Genomic DNA, 16,285 nt, shown 5'->3' on the forward strand with positions numbered 1-16,285 from the left:
GTAACACCTATTATTTCCATATTATTAAATTTAAACAAAACTGGTCAACCAGAAATAAGCAAAATGAAGAATTACAATTTAAAAATTGGGATAATCCTTAAGTACCCAAATATTATTTTCCATTTTTCCTCGACTATCCAAAGTTTTGTTTTGGGAAACATGTACTAAAAGGGAGCCATTTGAAAAATATTTCCTGTGTACATTATATTTAACATTCAATAGTAACACCCCTAGTGATATGCTATAAATCTGCATGCCACGTATTAACAGTCATCTAATATTCTTACTGACATTCTAAACATTCTTATAGCTTATGCTGAGATAAATGGTGTCAGGAAGAACATGCTATTCATTGAATTCTCTTTAGTCTGTAGACATCTATAAATATACATTTGCTAATTCAATAAGATAGTGACTGTTGAAGGCAAGACACAGTTCCAGGATCTGGTGATAGCTACAACCAGCATTTCAATTCTCCCTTGTTTCCTCCTCCATTTTCTACAATAAATACTAATTATGTCAGTCCCTTTTTATTTAGATGAATTTTGGTCAGTTACTTAAAAAGAAGAAAATGACAATCCAAGCAATTTTGGATTAACCCTCTTGCTTGGAATAGAAACACAAAATCTGTATACTACAAATGTCAAACATTGTATAGTACAAATATTGTAAGTTGCCTATGATATTCACTAAGATCTTTTTATTAGTATTAATACCTCCAATTCCAGTGTCATTTAAGATATTGGTTTTAAGTAATTGAGTTTTTCTGTCCATTAATATAGAAGGTATGATTTCATTATTCCTTTTGTAATGAATTAGCCATTGCGATTATTTTAAAATGCTAATTATTAGAGTTCTCTGTTTATAACTCTAAAAATATTCCCCTAAGCATTTGAGGAAGAACTGATTGTCACTGAGACTAATAAGCTGCACCAGTAATGACATTTGAGAACACTGAGAAAAAAATATTTTCAGTACTGGTTTAACAGCCAAACTTACACCACACCAGATAAAAGGAAATTAAAATGATCTATATTAGTAGTCATTATGTAATAGAACATTTACCAAAGTTATAATATTAAAATAAGGAATAATACATAATCCATTTATTGTACTTTTTTGAACTAACTGCAAAAATGATCTGAAGATCCTTAATATTATAAGTATACTCAGTATTGCCTGAATTAAAACAAGAAAAATAAAAATCATATCAGACATAATTCCGAAATCTATTAAATGCAAATACAATAAGCATATGTGAAAAAAACACAAATTTTGCCTAATTTGGAAAGTATTCTAAAATTTTAGAAGAATAAATAATGATCACGTGTTTATAAAAATACACTGAAAGCTCAATCATGTCATTTCAAATGGTAAGACTGTGTAAAAAAGTAAAAACTTCCTTTGTGGGAAGTTTAAATTTATAAGCAATTGTCTACAAGTGACCATTTAATGTTGTTAAATTGTTAAGGAAAATTTTAAAGATACCTTTGAAACTAATATTTTACAAATATTATACCCACAAAAGAGGTTTTAATTTGAAAGATATAATTTGATTTTTGTAGGTGCATAGCATAAACCACAATGATAATTAATTACCATGTTGCTAATTTTAGGGTCACAATTGAGAAACACCCAGTAGAGAAAACTTGCAATACAAATTTCTTTCTGATCTTCATAAACTGAGTTCATTGTATTCATTTTAGCAGGATGGAATTACTGCTGAAACCCAAAGTTGTCAAAGGTCACACCATCAGTCTATGGTGAAAAAGAAACACAATTCAGAATCCTAGGACCATGGTTTTATCTTTTAGCCACTGGCTACCATGATATAAAATAACAGCAAATAATTTCTAGCTACTCTTTCATTATTTCACACACAACATATTTCATTTTCAGTGAAGGAAAAAATAAAGATTGTGTGATAACTGGATCAAATCAATAGTAAAAACAAATATCTTACTAATAGTATATTTATGTAACAAAGCTAATTAACATTTTGAGGCAAATTATAAAATTCAAATTTTTTTACAGTGTATGTCATTTTTCAGTTTCAGAAAAGTGAAAAAAATAAAATAAAACAAAAATATGGAATATATATATACACCATTTAGAAAAAAATCATGAAAAATTCAGCAATATGGCAAAATACATTTCTTCCACCAAGTAGTCTATTCAAATACATTGAAAAAAGTCTTGGCAATTCTGTATCATCCCTTAAAAACATTTTTTGGTCCTAATTCTATAGAATAATACTTTTCAAGTTACACCTTCCAGCCTAGAATTGTTTCTCACATGATGTTTGACATATTTTCATTGAATTGAATTTCACCACAGGTACATCAGTGCTAGACATTTTGGGAAAAGTTTCTAGTGTAAACTGCAATTATAATTTTCCAAGTGTACTTCTTAAGTTACTGTTTTTGGTTCCCTTATGAGGTCCAGGCCCCTGTCCAGGAGACAGTGCATTTGGTAAAATCACCTAAATGTCAGTCATCTTATCTGTGGGAGACTCCTGAAATGGTAAATCGTTAACATTAAGACATTTGTAATTCTAACAGAACAGTAATACATACTAAATCAATTCCCCTTTTAAAATAAAAATATTCATTCTGATCTTTATATTTAATTTTGATTTCTTTATAAATCTACATAAAATCTGCTACCTCATATATTACATATAAAGCATTGATAAAATCCAAGTTTCCATAGAGCAAGACCTGAAAATTTATGATTCCGATGCATAATTTTTAATATTAGAGGGACAAAATTTATTTGAACACACTCAGAAGCTCCAATGCTCAAATGAAGTTGTGAGGTTAAGAAAATACCAAGGTACTCATCCAGCCTAAACACAGTCAACTATATCTAAAACAAGGAAGTAAACCTGCTCTGAAAAATTGAAAACAGATTTTTCAGGAGTTAACTCTGGGTCATCAATTGTCAAGCACTTCATTAATGTTTAAAAGCACACAAGGATGGCATTTTGTAAACTATATGAGCCACTCAGTTAATCAGAGTGTTATTTTAAACGGGGTAACAAAGAAATCGACAACTTTTCTTTTGTAGATCTGTTGTATTTACAATGGTTATTTGTGAGTGACAAGTCAGAAGTTGCATTTTAAATCCATACCTCTTCGCTCACATGAAGTCCTGTTTATATCCTAACTTCAATGTTACATTAGGAATAATGTAATTATTTTTTTTAAATTTAACACTTATGAGGAGATGCCATTAATTTGACTGAAGTTACTCTTAAAATTCATGTAAATTTATTAATTGAAGAACTACACCAACTTTTTTTTCAAATAAAATTTTTTGAGGGAATGATTTGAGTTGCAAGAATTAAACATAATAATAGAGATCATTTCAGTATGCCTTAGACAAAGAGCTTTTAAATGAAGAGTGTAAGCTAAAAGCCATAATGGGCCAAGATGACCCAAGTACATGCTATTCAAAAACTATATTCCCTGATAAAAATTATTAAAGGAAGATAGAGTCACGGAAAGTCCAAGACTATACAAGCCACTGGAAATAGCAATTTTTAAAAACGTACAGAGACATTTTGTCAATGGTTTTCCGTATGTAAAATTTTGGTTAATTTTGGAAGAGATATATTAAATTACTAATCTGAATACTCAATATTTATCTTTAGTATTTAAAAAAATTCTAGGAAGATAAAAAATTTTCATCCAAGAATTGAACATCTTTAAGAATCACTGATAATGAAAAGATCATTATAGTGGTTTAATGGATTTTAATGACTGTATGGTGAATGTTTTTGAATATTCCCTGAAATGTATAAGTAATTTCTGTGTTATCATTTGGAGGCACCTATATGAAAATTCTATTCATCAGCTTTAAAAACTGGGGGATATTATAAAATTGAGGGATACTCTTTGAATGAAAAAAAATAATTGCAATTTAACAATGCTTGTCCATAACTATGCATTTTAATATTCAATTCTTAAATGCTAGACAAACAAAAATATAAAAACAATATGTGTATATGTATATTTTAGGAGAACTGCAGGAAGGGGAAAATTCAATGATATAAAGAAAACATGGCTATAAACTTTGTATTTAAAGTGGAGATTTAAAGAACATATTAAAGCTCAGATTTAAGTAAATATTATAGCTATAAATTTTCCATTATTATTAATTTTTCACAAGAGAATTACCCTTTTGATTTGGGACTTCAAGATTTTCTATAGGTATAGTTTAAGATAGGTATAATTTTTGTGTAGGTAATTTATGTATATATATTATTGTAGGTATATTAATTGATAAAGTATTAATTTTCATATTTTGATCTTTATATTTTATATTTAAAAATTTAGTCTGCATGACTCCAGTGAACTTCTCATTGAAGCATGCTGGGTAAGGTATTATGGCTTCTGACAAAGAAATCTGCTAATTAATTAAATTGGTTTTATTACTACCTTTTGTATTATATATAAATAGACTCCGAACCAACTGAAATATACACTGATTTTGGATTCAACATATCATATTAAGTTTTGTTTTTAAATGAACAGCAAAATAAGATTCTTTCAAAAGTATTTTAGTTGAAAACATGATAAATTATCACTGATTTATAAGTAAAAATCTAAAATATGCACACTAAAGTTAAAAGCATTTTCCTACCTATATATATGAATATAACTATGGCTCAGTATTAAAATATAACAATTAAATTTGAGTTGAACTTGTATGGTGATATGTAAAAAAAAACTTCTTAAAAAGAATGCTATGCAAATGAACTTGTCCAAAGTACACCAGGGTATTATTGAACATTCAAGAAGAAGCCAAAATTTTCATCTCTTCATTTGTTAAGCTACAACCCCCCCCCCAAAAAAAAAAAACAAATTAATTAATCCATTAAAGAGTTACTTTGACAACAGTTTAGTTACAATTATCATAACATGATACCAGTATCATAACAGACCAATATCAAATATTGGTTCATAAAACTTCAACTTTTAGAAATACATGTGAATTTTAACAGGTAGATATTTGTTTTATAGACACATATAATATTCATTCATGTTTATTGATTGAGATAGCTAATTTCAAAGAAGTAATTGGAAGATATCCAATCAACATATTTTTGTGTTACTTTTCTTATGAAATAAGTTTCCTACTGTTTAGTAAAAATGTATAACACATTTTGCATTATGCAATATACCACCACATTTTTACAAGAGACTATATAAATGCCAAATTATTTCATATTTGCATTACATCAGTTTTCTATAAAATATTTCTATTCTTATCTACAAAAGTATTTCATAGAAAATAACTGAAATGACTGAAGCTTAATTAACCTTAAATGTAGTTCTTAAAAAAAAGTGTATACAAAATTTTTTTACTGGGTACAGATACTCGTACAGTTCCATGAGATATATTTGGCTTGTGTCTTTTAGCCAAGTGGTCTGCTGAAAACAGAAAAATAAATGCTTAATTGTTTCAAAAATACTGCACCACTCTTCTTTCCCCCATGCTAACATTCCTGAAGCATGAAACATGAAAGTATGAATGAGAAAGTCTTAGAAATATGAATACAAATAACAAACCCTGGATGAAAATTGCATATGTGGTAACTCTCATAATCCATCTGCTTTTGTATGATATATGTAGGTTATATAAACTCATGGAAATATGCATGGGTATTAAAGTTATAAAAAGGCACTACATTGATTTAAAATTAATGATAAACTGTACCCTATCAAATCAAATATTAATAAATATAAGGTTTATTTATATATCGATGTTAGATTGTTTTTAGGCACATGACTAATATCTGCAAACCAAGGGGTTTGGGAATGTTAACCATAAGTTAAAAAGTCATTTCAATAACAGTTTAGTTACCACTGTCATAACATTTTATTCCCTTTGAATGTCAATTAATTAAATGTGCCTGGTTTGGGGGGGTTAATTCTATTCATTTTTTTTCTTGTCCTTTGGTGTAAAATTTATTCTTTAAAATTTTGCCATGCCTGCAAATATCTTAGTTTGGAGTCATCTGAAAAATGCAATGAGTGTATTTCCATCAGAATTGAAAGCATACTTGTGTCTGGTTTATTTTCATTAATTTGGAGTCATGTGACTTTGGGAACAATCCACTGAGCCCTTGAAATTAAATAGCCAGTCTTTGGCATTTCAAACAAGGAGTGAACTATTCTCACTCTTTCTCTTGCTCTACTGAAAAATAATGAAAGAAAAGAGAAGGAAAGAGGGAGGGAAGAGACGTACAGAAAGAGAATCAGGGCAGAGATGTACAGAAAGAATCTGAAATAATAGAGTGGGGAAAGGGAATTATACACATTAATTTAAATAATTTTACAACAATACATCCTAGTAACTAGCATAGCACATATATAAATTGAGAATCTGCAGTCTTAGATTAGGTAACTTTTCCCACAATTTACCTAGATGTTCTATATAGTTTAATTTCCCTACTGGGGTGAAGGGAACAATGGTAAGAAACTGACTTCAGTATGCAGCTCAGTTGCCAAAATTTTCCACTTACATGTGTGAAGATCATAATCTTACCTAAAAACAGCATGTGCTCCAATTATGATATTTTTGCTGAAGTTGTGTAACTCATAACTTAAATAAACAATGTAAATCATTTTTATATAGGTATACAAATTATCTTCATCTACATTAAATATATTTAATTTATCTGAGATAATTTAAATAGCCACACAATAATCATACAGAGATAAAATGATGCTTCATAATATCTACCTGGAACTATGTTTACATATGATTATGCAACATATTAAATAGAGAAAGCACAAAGAATAAGTATAGTTCATATTTGAATTTTAATTGATGCCTGAAATACCACAATAATTACCCAAATTTATATGGAGAGATTTTGTTGGGTTCCTTAATCTAGTAATGTACCAGTGATATAACCAGTCTATTTACTTAGTGAAAAATAATAAATTTTTCATTTTGTACAATTTCATGATTCATTTAATACAGTTTCATGACTCTGACAGGAAATTTTTTTTTCATCCACCATGAATTTATGTTTATCCCCCTTATACATTTGGGAAAATATAAAAATTGAAAGTAACCTCTGTTATTCAGTTAGTAAATCATGTAATGTTATATTTCAACTTTAAAACATGTTGGGTACCTTAGGAAGAATAAAGAGGAACAAAACTCCTAAAGAGAATATTTGGAAAGATGATATGGAATTGTACTGATTTTAAAAATAAAAGTTTATAAATCATTGAAAAATACATTAATGAACTTTCTTTGGAAATTACTTATATTTTCCATAAATACATCTTTAGCTTTGTGTAAATCTTACCTTATCATTTTATATATCAATTAAGAAATAAAGTCTAGTTACATTTGTACTGATATTTTAGAATTTATAAAACACGTTCATATTTATATATAATAATGTTGAGGAAATGATACATTTTTAAAAGGAAAAATAATTCCCATTGTGAGGAAAAATTAGTAACAATCCCAGATATGTACTCAAATGTTACTATTTATTTCTTCTTTTCTAATCTCATATTTTATATAGAGGAGGTAGATGAAGAGTAAGAGATACATTTTTTTTCAAGATAATATCATGGCATTATTAAGCTTATTCTTTTCCCCTTAAAAAATTGGAAGGAAAAATGTTGCAAAGAATATGGATAGTTTACTGTACTTGGTCAAAGTAGCATTACATTTTTTTTTTTAATCCTTCAAGGAAACTTACCACCTGTTCCATCTGAATTCAAGTAGTTACTGTCAATTTACTCATGGGTGAATGCTGCCTCTTTGTGGCAGAATGCCATGGCAATTGTTCCTTAAAGGTGAAGTTCATGAACAGCCCTTGATATTGCACATATTCCAGGTGAGGTTATGGGGAGATCCACTCAAAGAAATGATACACAGGGCTTTTAAAGTTTCAGATTAAGTCAAACATTTCTTGTCATTAAACTAATGAAAATCACCAGCAAACCTTACTCAGAGGTGAACAGCTTATACCCAATAACATCTTGAACATTCAGGGCATTAATAAACTTTAGATAGAGTATCGATCATAACTGTTGAAGACAGTTTACATTAAGTTAATATTTGGAAATTATAGAAAATTGTAAATTGAATAAATAATATTGATATGATGACATACATGATATTGAGAAAAATGAAAATATAGTATACTACTTACCATGTTCCATGCATTAGTTGAATACTCAGTGAGGAAACAGCATATACAATTGAAATGTCATTAATAAACATATTAACTGACACATTCTGAAGAACATACTTCCCTGAACCAACAAAGTCATATATATACACACACATATATATATACACGCGTATATATACACATATATGTATATACATACATATATATTTGAAACATAATTATGGGAATTTCTGTTATGAATGAAGTTTAGCAACTATTTCTTAAATTGTTAATATTGGAGATTCCACCAATCACACATAGCTAGGTCTTTTGCACCTCAAGTAAGCATTACTTCAATCCCTCATATTTGACATAGTTATCAAGTGTTTATTCAGAAACTATTTAAAAAATTACATGTGCTGGGATACATATGAGACTTTAACAACAATAGCCCCATCTTACAGAGATCCTGTTCTTCATTATCATCATTGCTTGCTGCCCAGAGGGATAAAGACATTGTATAGATACTCGTACAGTCCATCATTTGGTCTTCTGAGGTGCCAGTACATGTGGATCTGTACAAATGCAACTGGGTTTGGTTAAACAATCGAAAATCGGCTACAATAGTAGTCAAATCAATACATCGTTTTGGTTCACTAATAAAAATATTTTTAAATCTTCTCTAATGAAACCAAAAACTTGCACAAAATTCTCTTGAACGGCCCAATTAATTGCCCTATTTTTTTTTCTTTTATACAATGGGATATAATCAGCTTTAAAAAATTACAGGTCCAATTGGGTGGCTGCATTGGCTTTTAAAGATTTTTGCCATTAAGTGCTCCACATTTTGAATGATTTAAAATGCCTTCCTGATATCACTTCAGTCTTGGTAATGCAGTTCCTGACACAATGCGATACCTCTGTGAAAATCATAGGCTAAATAGTGAAGGAAAGAGGAATGCTAAATGTGCATATAAAAATAGGTGCTACAATAAAATATTTGTATATTTCATCAATAAGTTATTTTGACTAATCAATTATGGATCATATAGCTCTGTAATTTTAATGATTTGTCCACATCTATAGTGATCCTTTTCTAGATCACAATATTTTGTTTTTCAATTCAAATGTCCAGAATGCATACAAACACATCCTTTAAAAACAAAGGAAAGGAATAAGAAGGGTGGTGGAAAGGGAGGGAGAAGAATAGAGAGAACAAACTTTCTATTAAAGTTGGGGTGTGCTAGTCTCTCCACCAAAGCCATTTAGACCCACCCATGGCTTAAAGGGGGAGAAAGGGAGGAGTGAGGGAGCAAAAGAGGAATAGTAGGATCTATGGGCTGTCATCTTCCACCATTCTTAGCACTTCCAACCACTAAAAAACCACTGCGACCTTTAACATAAGTCACCCTTGCAGCAAACTGCCCTCCATAAAGCCCTTCTCCTCTCCTCCACCCCACACACAAGAAGAGAAAGTGATGTGCCCAGTTTACACAAACGTTTCCCACATGTAAAATGTAAAGGAAATTGCACACCCTTTCTGAATCTTCCGCTGAAGCTGAGAATCCCGTGCCAAGGCACTTCACCCTAAACGTTGAAACAACACAATTGATCAAATGTGTTCACCTTGTGTGTCTACTTGCTTGTTTGTTTTAAATGCAAAAGCTCCAAGGGAGTTTCTTTGCTTTTAGAACTGGCTAAATGTGGTCTGTTTTTCCAGCACTTCGAGGTAGTCCGGTTCAACGTTTAGTTTTGCTTTTAACTCCAGATATTCGTTCCGGTTGGGTTCTACAAAGACAGCACTCGGGGGGCTGTAGAGCACCGGTTCTCGCAGCCTGCTGTCCCCTGCCCCCGGGTGCAAATACTGATGGGGGCGTCTCAGGTCATAGTTGGGGGAGAAAGTGTAAGCAGCGGGGCTGCATGGGAACTTGGGGTATTCCGGGAGGCTGTTGCCGGCGGGGGTGGAGGAGCAGTGTTTTTCTGGTTCTAAAATGCCCCTGTAAAAGCGGTCGGCGTCCTGCACCGGCGACAGTAGGTCCTCCCGGGGCTCAATGGTGCTGACGCTGTAGGCGGGGCTCCGCAAGTGGTGACTTTCCCGCCTCTCCTCCTCCCCTGGCTGCAGCTGCAGCTGCGGCGGGGGCTGCTGCTGGGGCTGCGGCGGCGGCGGCGGAGGCTGCTGCTGCTGCAGGTGGTGGTTGCTGCTGTAGGTGACCTTGAGCTCGTGCAGGTCTTTGTAATCCTCCACGGAGTTGCCTTCTCGAGAACGGTAAATTGGGTTTTTACACATGTGGCCCAATGGATGGGGGATGTATTCATACACGTGGCCCGCGGGCGTCTTCACCTTGGGCAGAGCCGGCCCACGATGGTGCACGTGCGCGTGTGGGTGGCCGCCTGGGCCGCCACCGCCGCCACCATATACACTGTACTGCATGTTGAAGGAGCTCACGTCGGAGTTGTTGGTGCTGGTGTGGTCGCTCTGGTTCTTCTTCCTGCGCTTCATGACCAGCACAAAGAGCCCCGCGGCCACGAAGACGGACATTATGAAAACCAGCAGAAGACTGAGGATCAACACCGATAAGGGCACGGAAGATGCACCTCCGCCGGCACCCAAGCCCGCCGGGGCCCCAGTGCTGTTCAACTTGACCGCAGGGGTCACGGCGCTGGTCCTCACTAGTACTTGGATAGAGGAAGGTGTGGGTGTGGAAACCACCACATCCGAATAGTCTGGGCACAGCAGCTCTGACTTAATGGAGCGCATGTCTGTCTCTGCGAATTTCTTGGGAGCCTTACAGATCACTTCGTCTACTAGAACGCCCACTTTTAGCTGCTCAACCCACAGCTTCATGCCCACCACCTCGCAGGTACAATCCCAAGGGTTGTCATGCAAGTCGATTTGGATGAGTGACTTCAACTGGTCCAAAACTCCACTTACCGGCAAGGAGGTGAAGTGGTTACTCCTCAGGTTGAGCCTGAGAAGGGTCAGGCCAGAGAAGACGCCTGAGGGCATGGCCTGCAGAAGGTTGTTATTCAGGAATAGCAGCTGGAGGTTTGGGACTGGATCAAAAGTCCCAGATTGAATCTCCCTTATGAGATTGTATTGGAGGAAGAGATACTGAAGACTCTGCAGGCCATAAAATAATTCTGGGCTCAGTCTCTCTATCCTGTTGCCATTCAGGTAGAGGCGTCTCAGGTTGCTGAGATCCCTAAAGGCGCTGTCTTGGATCATTGAGATACGGTTGTTACCCAGGTGCAGGAGGTCCAGTCCGGTGGCCTCCAGGAAGTCTGTCCTGCTCACAGCAGCGATGTAGTTCTCTGTCAGATACATTTTCTTCGGATTGTAGGGCTTGGGCTGCAGCTCAGCAATACTCTCGATCTTGCGCTCCTGGCAGTTTACATTTAGGCCCAGATCTGAAATCTGAAGGTTGCAAGTGCACGCAGTGGGACACTCCAAAGGCACCGGGGATTTGGTCTGGTAGGCGATGCTGGGGCCATAGTTACTGTAGCCCAAGTCCTTAGAGGGCTGCCTAGAGGTGGGGCGCACTCTGGGCTTGTTGGGTTGGCGGGTTCCCTTAGGGGGCTTCAAGGGAGGTTTGTAAACAGCAGAGGAAGAAGTAGCCACGGAATTTACCGAGGCTGGGGTGGTGTGTAAATACCCCGTGGTGCTCAAAGGCGTCTGAGGCCTCATCTCATAGTCCGAAATAAGTTTCCTTGGGCAAAGTTCCTGCTTGGATACCTCGTCCAAATCCCTGCCATGTAAGCGGAAGGGGGTCTCACAAACCACATCCCCCACCAGGGCTGAGTAGGAGATGCTGTCCAACCAATCCTTGAGAGAGATCAGCTCACAGGAGCAATTCCAGGGGTTTTCCTCCAGCTGTAACTCCACAACCTTATCCATGTGCTGCAACAACCCCACATAGGGCAAAAGTTTCAGCCGGTTTCCCCGCAGGTCCAAGTGCGTTAAGGGCACAAAACGGAAAAGATTGTTAGGTAAACTTGACAAAAGATTGTCATTGAGGATAAGCACCTGCAACAAATGCAGTTTCCCAAAAGCATTGGGTTCAATAACACTGATGTAATTGTAATCGACTTGTAGGTATTCCAGGTTCTCCAAGCCAAGAAAGGTATCATCTCTAAGAAGTTCCAGTTTATTATTGTTCAGATGCAATCTCCTCAAACCACGAAGCCCATGGAAAGCCCCAGTCTCAATATCTTGGATAACATTGCTACCCAGATGCAAAATTGAAGCCCCAGTGTAATTGACAAACTCATTGGGGTAGAGACGATTCAAAAGGTTTCCAGACAACAAGAGGTGATAGATTGGGAAACGGGGAGGGCTAATTTCAGAGAGACTGATGATTCCCCGGTTTTCACAGCTCACAGTTAAAATGCCGTCCTTTTCCTCACAAGGACATGCATTGTCACAGATTTCCCCATAATAATCGATGGTTTCTGCACACGAAAGGACGAGAGATGTTACAGCAAACGCTAGAGTCTGCAGCATCCAGCTATGCATTTTTCTGTGGAGGTCCTGTTCCAAAGTTACTGGGGGGCAGCAAGTGTGCATTTTACCTCCTGCAAGGGAGAGAGGAAACAAGGAAACAACAGAATATGACAAAAAATTAAGAGATTAATCAGAAAGTCTCTCTTCCCTGATACTATTTCTGGGAAATACAAGAGGGGATAGGAAAGTCAACTCCCACCCCCGCCCTATTGGAACAATGAAATTCAGCAGACTATATTAAAAATTGATATTCATTTTGATTTAAAGGTTCATTTCATTTTTCTAATGAGTATATCACAGAAGTACTGCACAAGATGAGGGCAAAGTCCCTTTTTAGTGTTCTTCTGTACTTCCCCCTTTACAAAATCAACCCATAAATATACATAAAATGGCTGTCAGTTCAGTTTTGTGGTTCTAATTTAAGAGAAAAGAAGCATCATTTTACAAGGTTCCCCTCCTCACCTATATGGAGCACCCCCCACCTTCCTCTCTTTCTTTCAGAATCCCTTCGGTTAACAGTTCACCATGTAGGTCTCCCATTTTCATAGAAAAGCAAGGACTCACAATTCTTGGACTATTTTAAACCACAGCAAGAAATGCCAAGGTGGAAAGCTAAAGATACTTTTCAGAGGCAAAAAGAATGCAAGATAATGCTTCAAAAGGAGACAGAAGAAGCTCTTAAATCACCAATTGTCTTCTAGAGCTCTAAGTATGGAGAAAAAAGGGAGCGCATTCGCTTTGATGGTGGACTTCACTACCACCATCAAGCGTGGTAATTGCATGCACAGTGCCACTTTGCAGCGCTTCCCTGAGAGCGCCCTGCGACCACTTCTCCTCATTGATCCTGTCAGCAACGCTACCAAACCGCATATTTAAGCCACTGAAATAGTTGTGCACGATGGATTACAAAGAACTCAGCGAAGGCATCCGCAATCTCAGAACACCTCCGAATACCTTGAGTTTAAAGAGGACATTCCTACCGCTTACCCGGAATCAGCTAAAAGTAAACCAGGGACCAACGACAAAGCCTCCCTTACCTCGGGCTCCGCATCTGTTTGCCACGGTATGCAATACTAACCCTACTAAATTAGCAAGATTTGGAATGAACTACCATCTCGCTAACATCTCCATCTTTGGAGTTGCTTATTACATTTGCAATATACCCTCCCTCAGGAATGGGACTCTGGGGTTCTTCAAGAGGCAAAATAGAGAGGTGGAAGGGAGAAAAGCAAGTGACATAGCTCAGTGCTCTAATACCCGAGATTTCATCTCCCTTAGGAATCAATCCAACCCCCTCCCCCTTTTCTTTCTTTTTGTCCCCTTGAATGCTTCCTTCCACTTCTTACTTCTGTTCTACAGCAACACTCTTAAAGGGAGGACATAAATGGAGTGAGTGTGAGTGCGTGTTGCCTCGGTTAGCCAAGCGGCGGGGTTTGGCGGGGGCGGCGGCGGCGGAGTGGGGGGGGGGGTCTAGGCATTTGATAGAAACGTTGGGCTCTGGGAACCGATGCCTTTTCTCTAGTCAACATTGCTTTTGCCTCACCACTTAAGTCTGGTGTCGACTCCTAACCAAAACTAAGCCAAGATGTTTCTGACGCACAGGTTCAAGCTTAGAGACCTCTCTCTTGATCTCCAAGTCGACTCCAGTCCGCGATATTAAAAGCGCCTGCATTCACACGCACATGTGCAAGTGTGCCTGTGAATCATTCACGTTTGGCCACTCAGACGTGTCGAGACGAATCGGGATCACAGTGTTAAAAAAAATCGCTAGTATTCCCGACCTCCCATCACAATGGCAAACGTCTCCCAGCTTAAAGCACCCCCATGAAAGCAAAACGTTTACCTTGAAATTTCGGTTCTCCGCTGGATCAAATCTGCACATCCATTCAGCTGGGTTGTGTCCCCTCCCCCTCCCTCCCTCCGCTTCCCCGCCCCCATTCACCTCCTTCCCGATCAGAAAGCCCATAGCAAATTGTGTCCAGCCAGTATTAAAGTCGAGCGTTTACAACTTTAATTCAGTTCTGGTTAGCAAGGGTCGAAGAGCTTCCTCTGGCTCCACTCCCTTTCCTCTCCCCATTGCCATCAAAGGAGACAGAAAATTTGAGAAAATAAAGTTGAATGAGCCGGGGAAGGCTGACATTCCGACTGGGAAACGCACCATCGCTGTAATTTCCAGGGTGCGCGGCACATCCTCCGAGGATCAAAAATTTTTTGGAAGGCGGGGGCGGGGGTACCGTATTTGTTCTCTCCCAAAGAATTTAGACGCTGGATCACCACCTAGCACATCCCTGCATTAAGCAGCATGGAGCCATTCGGGCTGGAGCCCAGCACCCAGGCCGGACCCGAGGCTCCGGGCACAGCTGCTGGAACCGTCGCCCAGGCAGAAGCACCGGGAGTTCCAGGACGCGAGGCTCCCCCTCCCCCACCCCGCCCCAAAGCGAAGGAAGGGTAAAGGGAGGAAAAAGGGGAGGGAGTAGAAGGAAAGAAAGCCATCCCGCTATACACACACACACATACACACACTCTCTCTCTCTCTCACACACACACACACACACACACACACAGACGCAAGCCTCTTTTGCAAAGTAAATGACAGACTTACCCCGTCTCACATCTCCAGGGCCCACTCATCATAGCTACCCTTAACAAAATACCTCTTTGGGGTGTGCACGGTTTTGCTAAAGCCCAGGCAGAAAGAGAAGGCAGTTTTCAGTGCAGTCCGAGCCGCTGGAGGAAAGAGGTGGCCGGACGCCGGCAGCCCCGGGCCGCCGCCGCGGTGGCGACCGCGGGTTCCGGGGCTCCCCAAAAGGCTCTCCCCAGCGCTCTCCGCGGCGGTCGGAACGGGCAGCGGGGTTGGGGGGGGGGGATAATGGGGGGAGATCTCGAGCGGTGGGATGGGAAGAGCGGGGGAGGGGGCGGCGAAGGACGGGCTGGAGAGGCGCCTCGCGGTAGGGGCTGGGAGCAGGAGCCGGGCGGGGCGGGGAGGGGAGCTGTTGGGAGGGGAGGCGCGGAGAAGGAGGAGGGGGGCGCAGAGAAGGCTGCTTTGCACTGCCGGCCCCGCCAACGTGACGGTCAGCCTCGCCGAGCGCTCGCACTAGCTCACACTCACGCTCACTCTCACACTCATTCCCATCCGCGCTACAGCGCGATCGCGGGGTCCCAGGCACCCTTCGCCGCACTCCCCCCCAAGGTGGGTACTTACAGTTCCCATCTGCATGGGGGGCAACTTTCTCCGACCCAGCAGTGGCCGCCGCCCCCTCCAGCTACCTCTGGCTCTTCGCACCCTCGGGCCTGGGTTCGCGCCGGCCGGCCCTCCCCTCCCCCCCTCGGCTCTCTCCTCGCGGTCTTCACCACATTTCCCTCTGGTCAGTGGCGCACGCCCGGGGAAGAGCCAGAGAGAGAGGGGCTCGAGGGTGTGCATGCATAGCCCGCCTTCTTCTTGCAGCGCACACTGTACATGGTAGTGAGGGGGCGAAAGAAGGTGGTACTGGCCCCTCGGTTGGTCTGGCTGCGGCGGCGGCGGCTGCGGCTCCAAAGCCGTCCTCCGCCCCCCTCGAGGCGACCACCGAGCTGAGATCCCGCCGCCGCTGTCCCTGAGAGCCGATCCCGCAGCCGCCCCGGCCCCTAATTAG

The 16,285-nt window shown here is 39.1% G+C and overlaps 1 protein-coding gene across 3 annotated transcripts; it reads right to left on the reverse strand.

The window, feature by feature from the left end:
- Positions 1–3,774: 3,774 nt before the first annotated feature.
- Positions 3,775–15,964, reverse strand: Slitrk5 (SLIT and NTRK like family member 5). Of its 3 annotated transcripts, none has more exons than XM_046454017.2 (2): positions 15,856–15,964; positions 3,775–12,724 (listed from the first exon to the last, which is right to left on the reverse strand). In XM_046454017.2, exon 2 carries the CDS (start codon positions 12,714–12,716, stop codon positions 9,840–9,842), a length of 2,877 nt encoding a protein of 958 aa, XP_046309973.1. In that variant the 5' UTR covers positions 12,717–12,724; positions 15,856–15,964; the 3' UTR covers positions 3,775–9,839. The 3 variants fall into 3 exon arrangements, with proteins under 3 accessions (XP_046309973.1, XP_046309974.1, XP_058438483.1); XM_046454018.2 differs by lacking the exon at positions 15,856–15,964 and adding an exon at positions 15,256–15,444; XM_058582500.1 differs by lacking the exon at positions 15,856–15,964 and adding an exon at positions 14,497–14,544.
- Positions 15,965–16,285: the final 321 nt, after the last annotated feature.

This window comes from Marmota monax, unplaced genomic scaffold (assembly GCF_021218885.2).
Source record: "Marmota monax isolate L192 unplaced genomic scaffold, Marmota_monax_Labrador192_F-V1.1 WCK01_AAM20220418_F8-fsc00011, whole genome shotgun sequence".
Taxonomy (NCBI): domain Eukaryota; kingdom Metazoa; phylum Chordata; class Mammalia; order Rodentia; family Sciuridae; genus Marmota; species Marmota monax.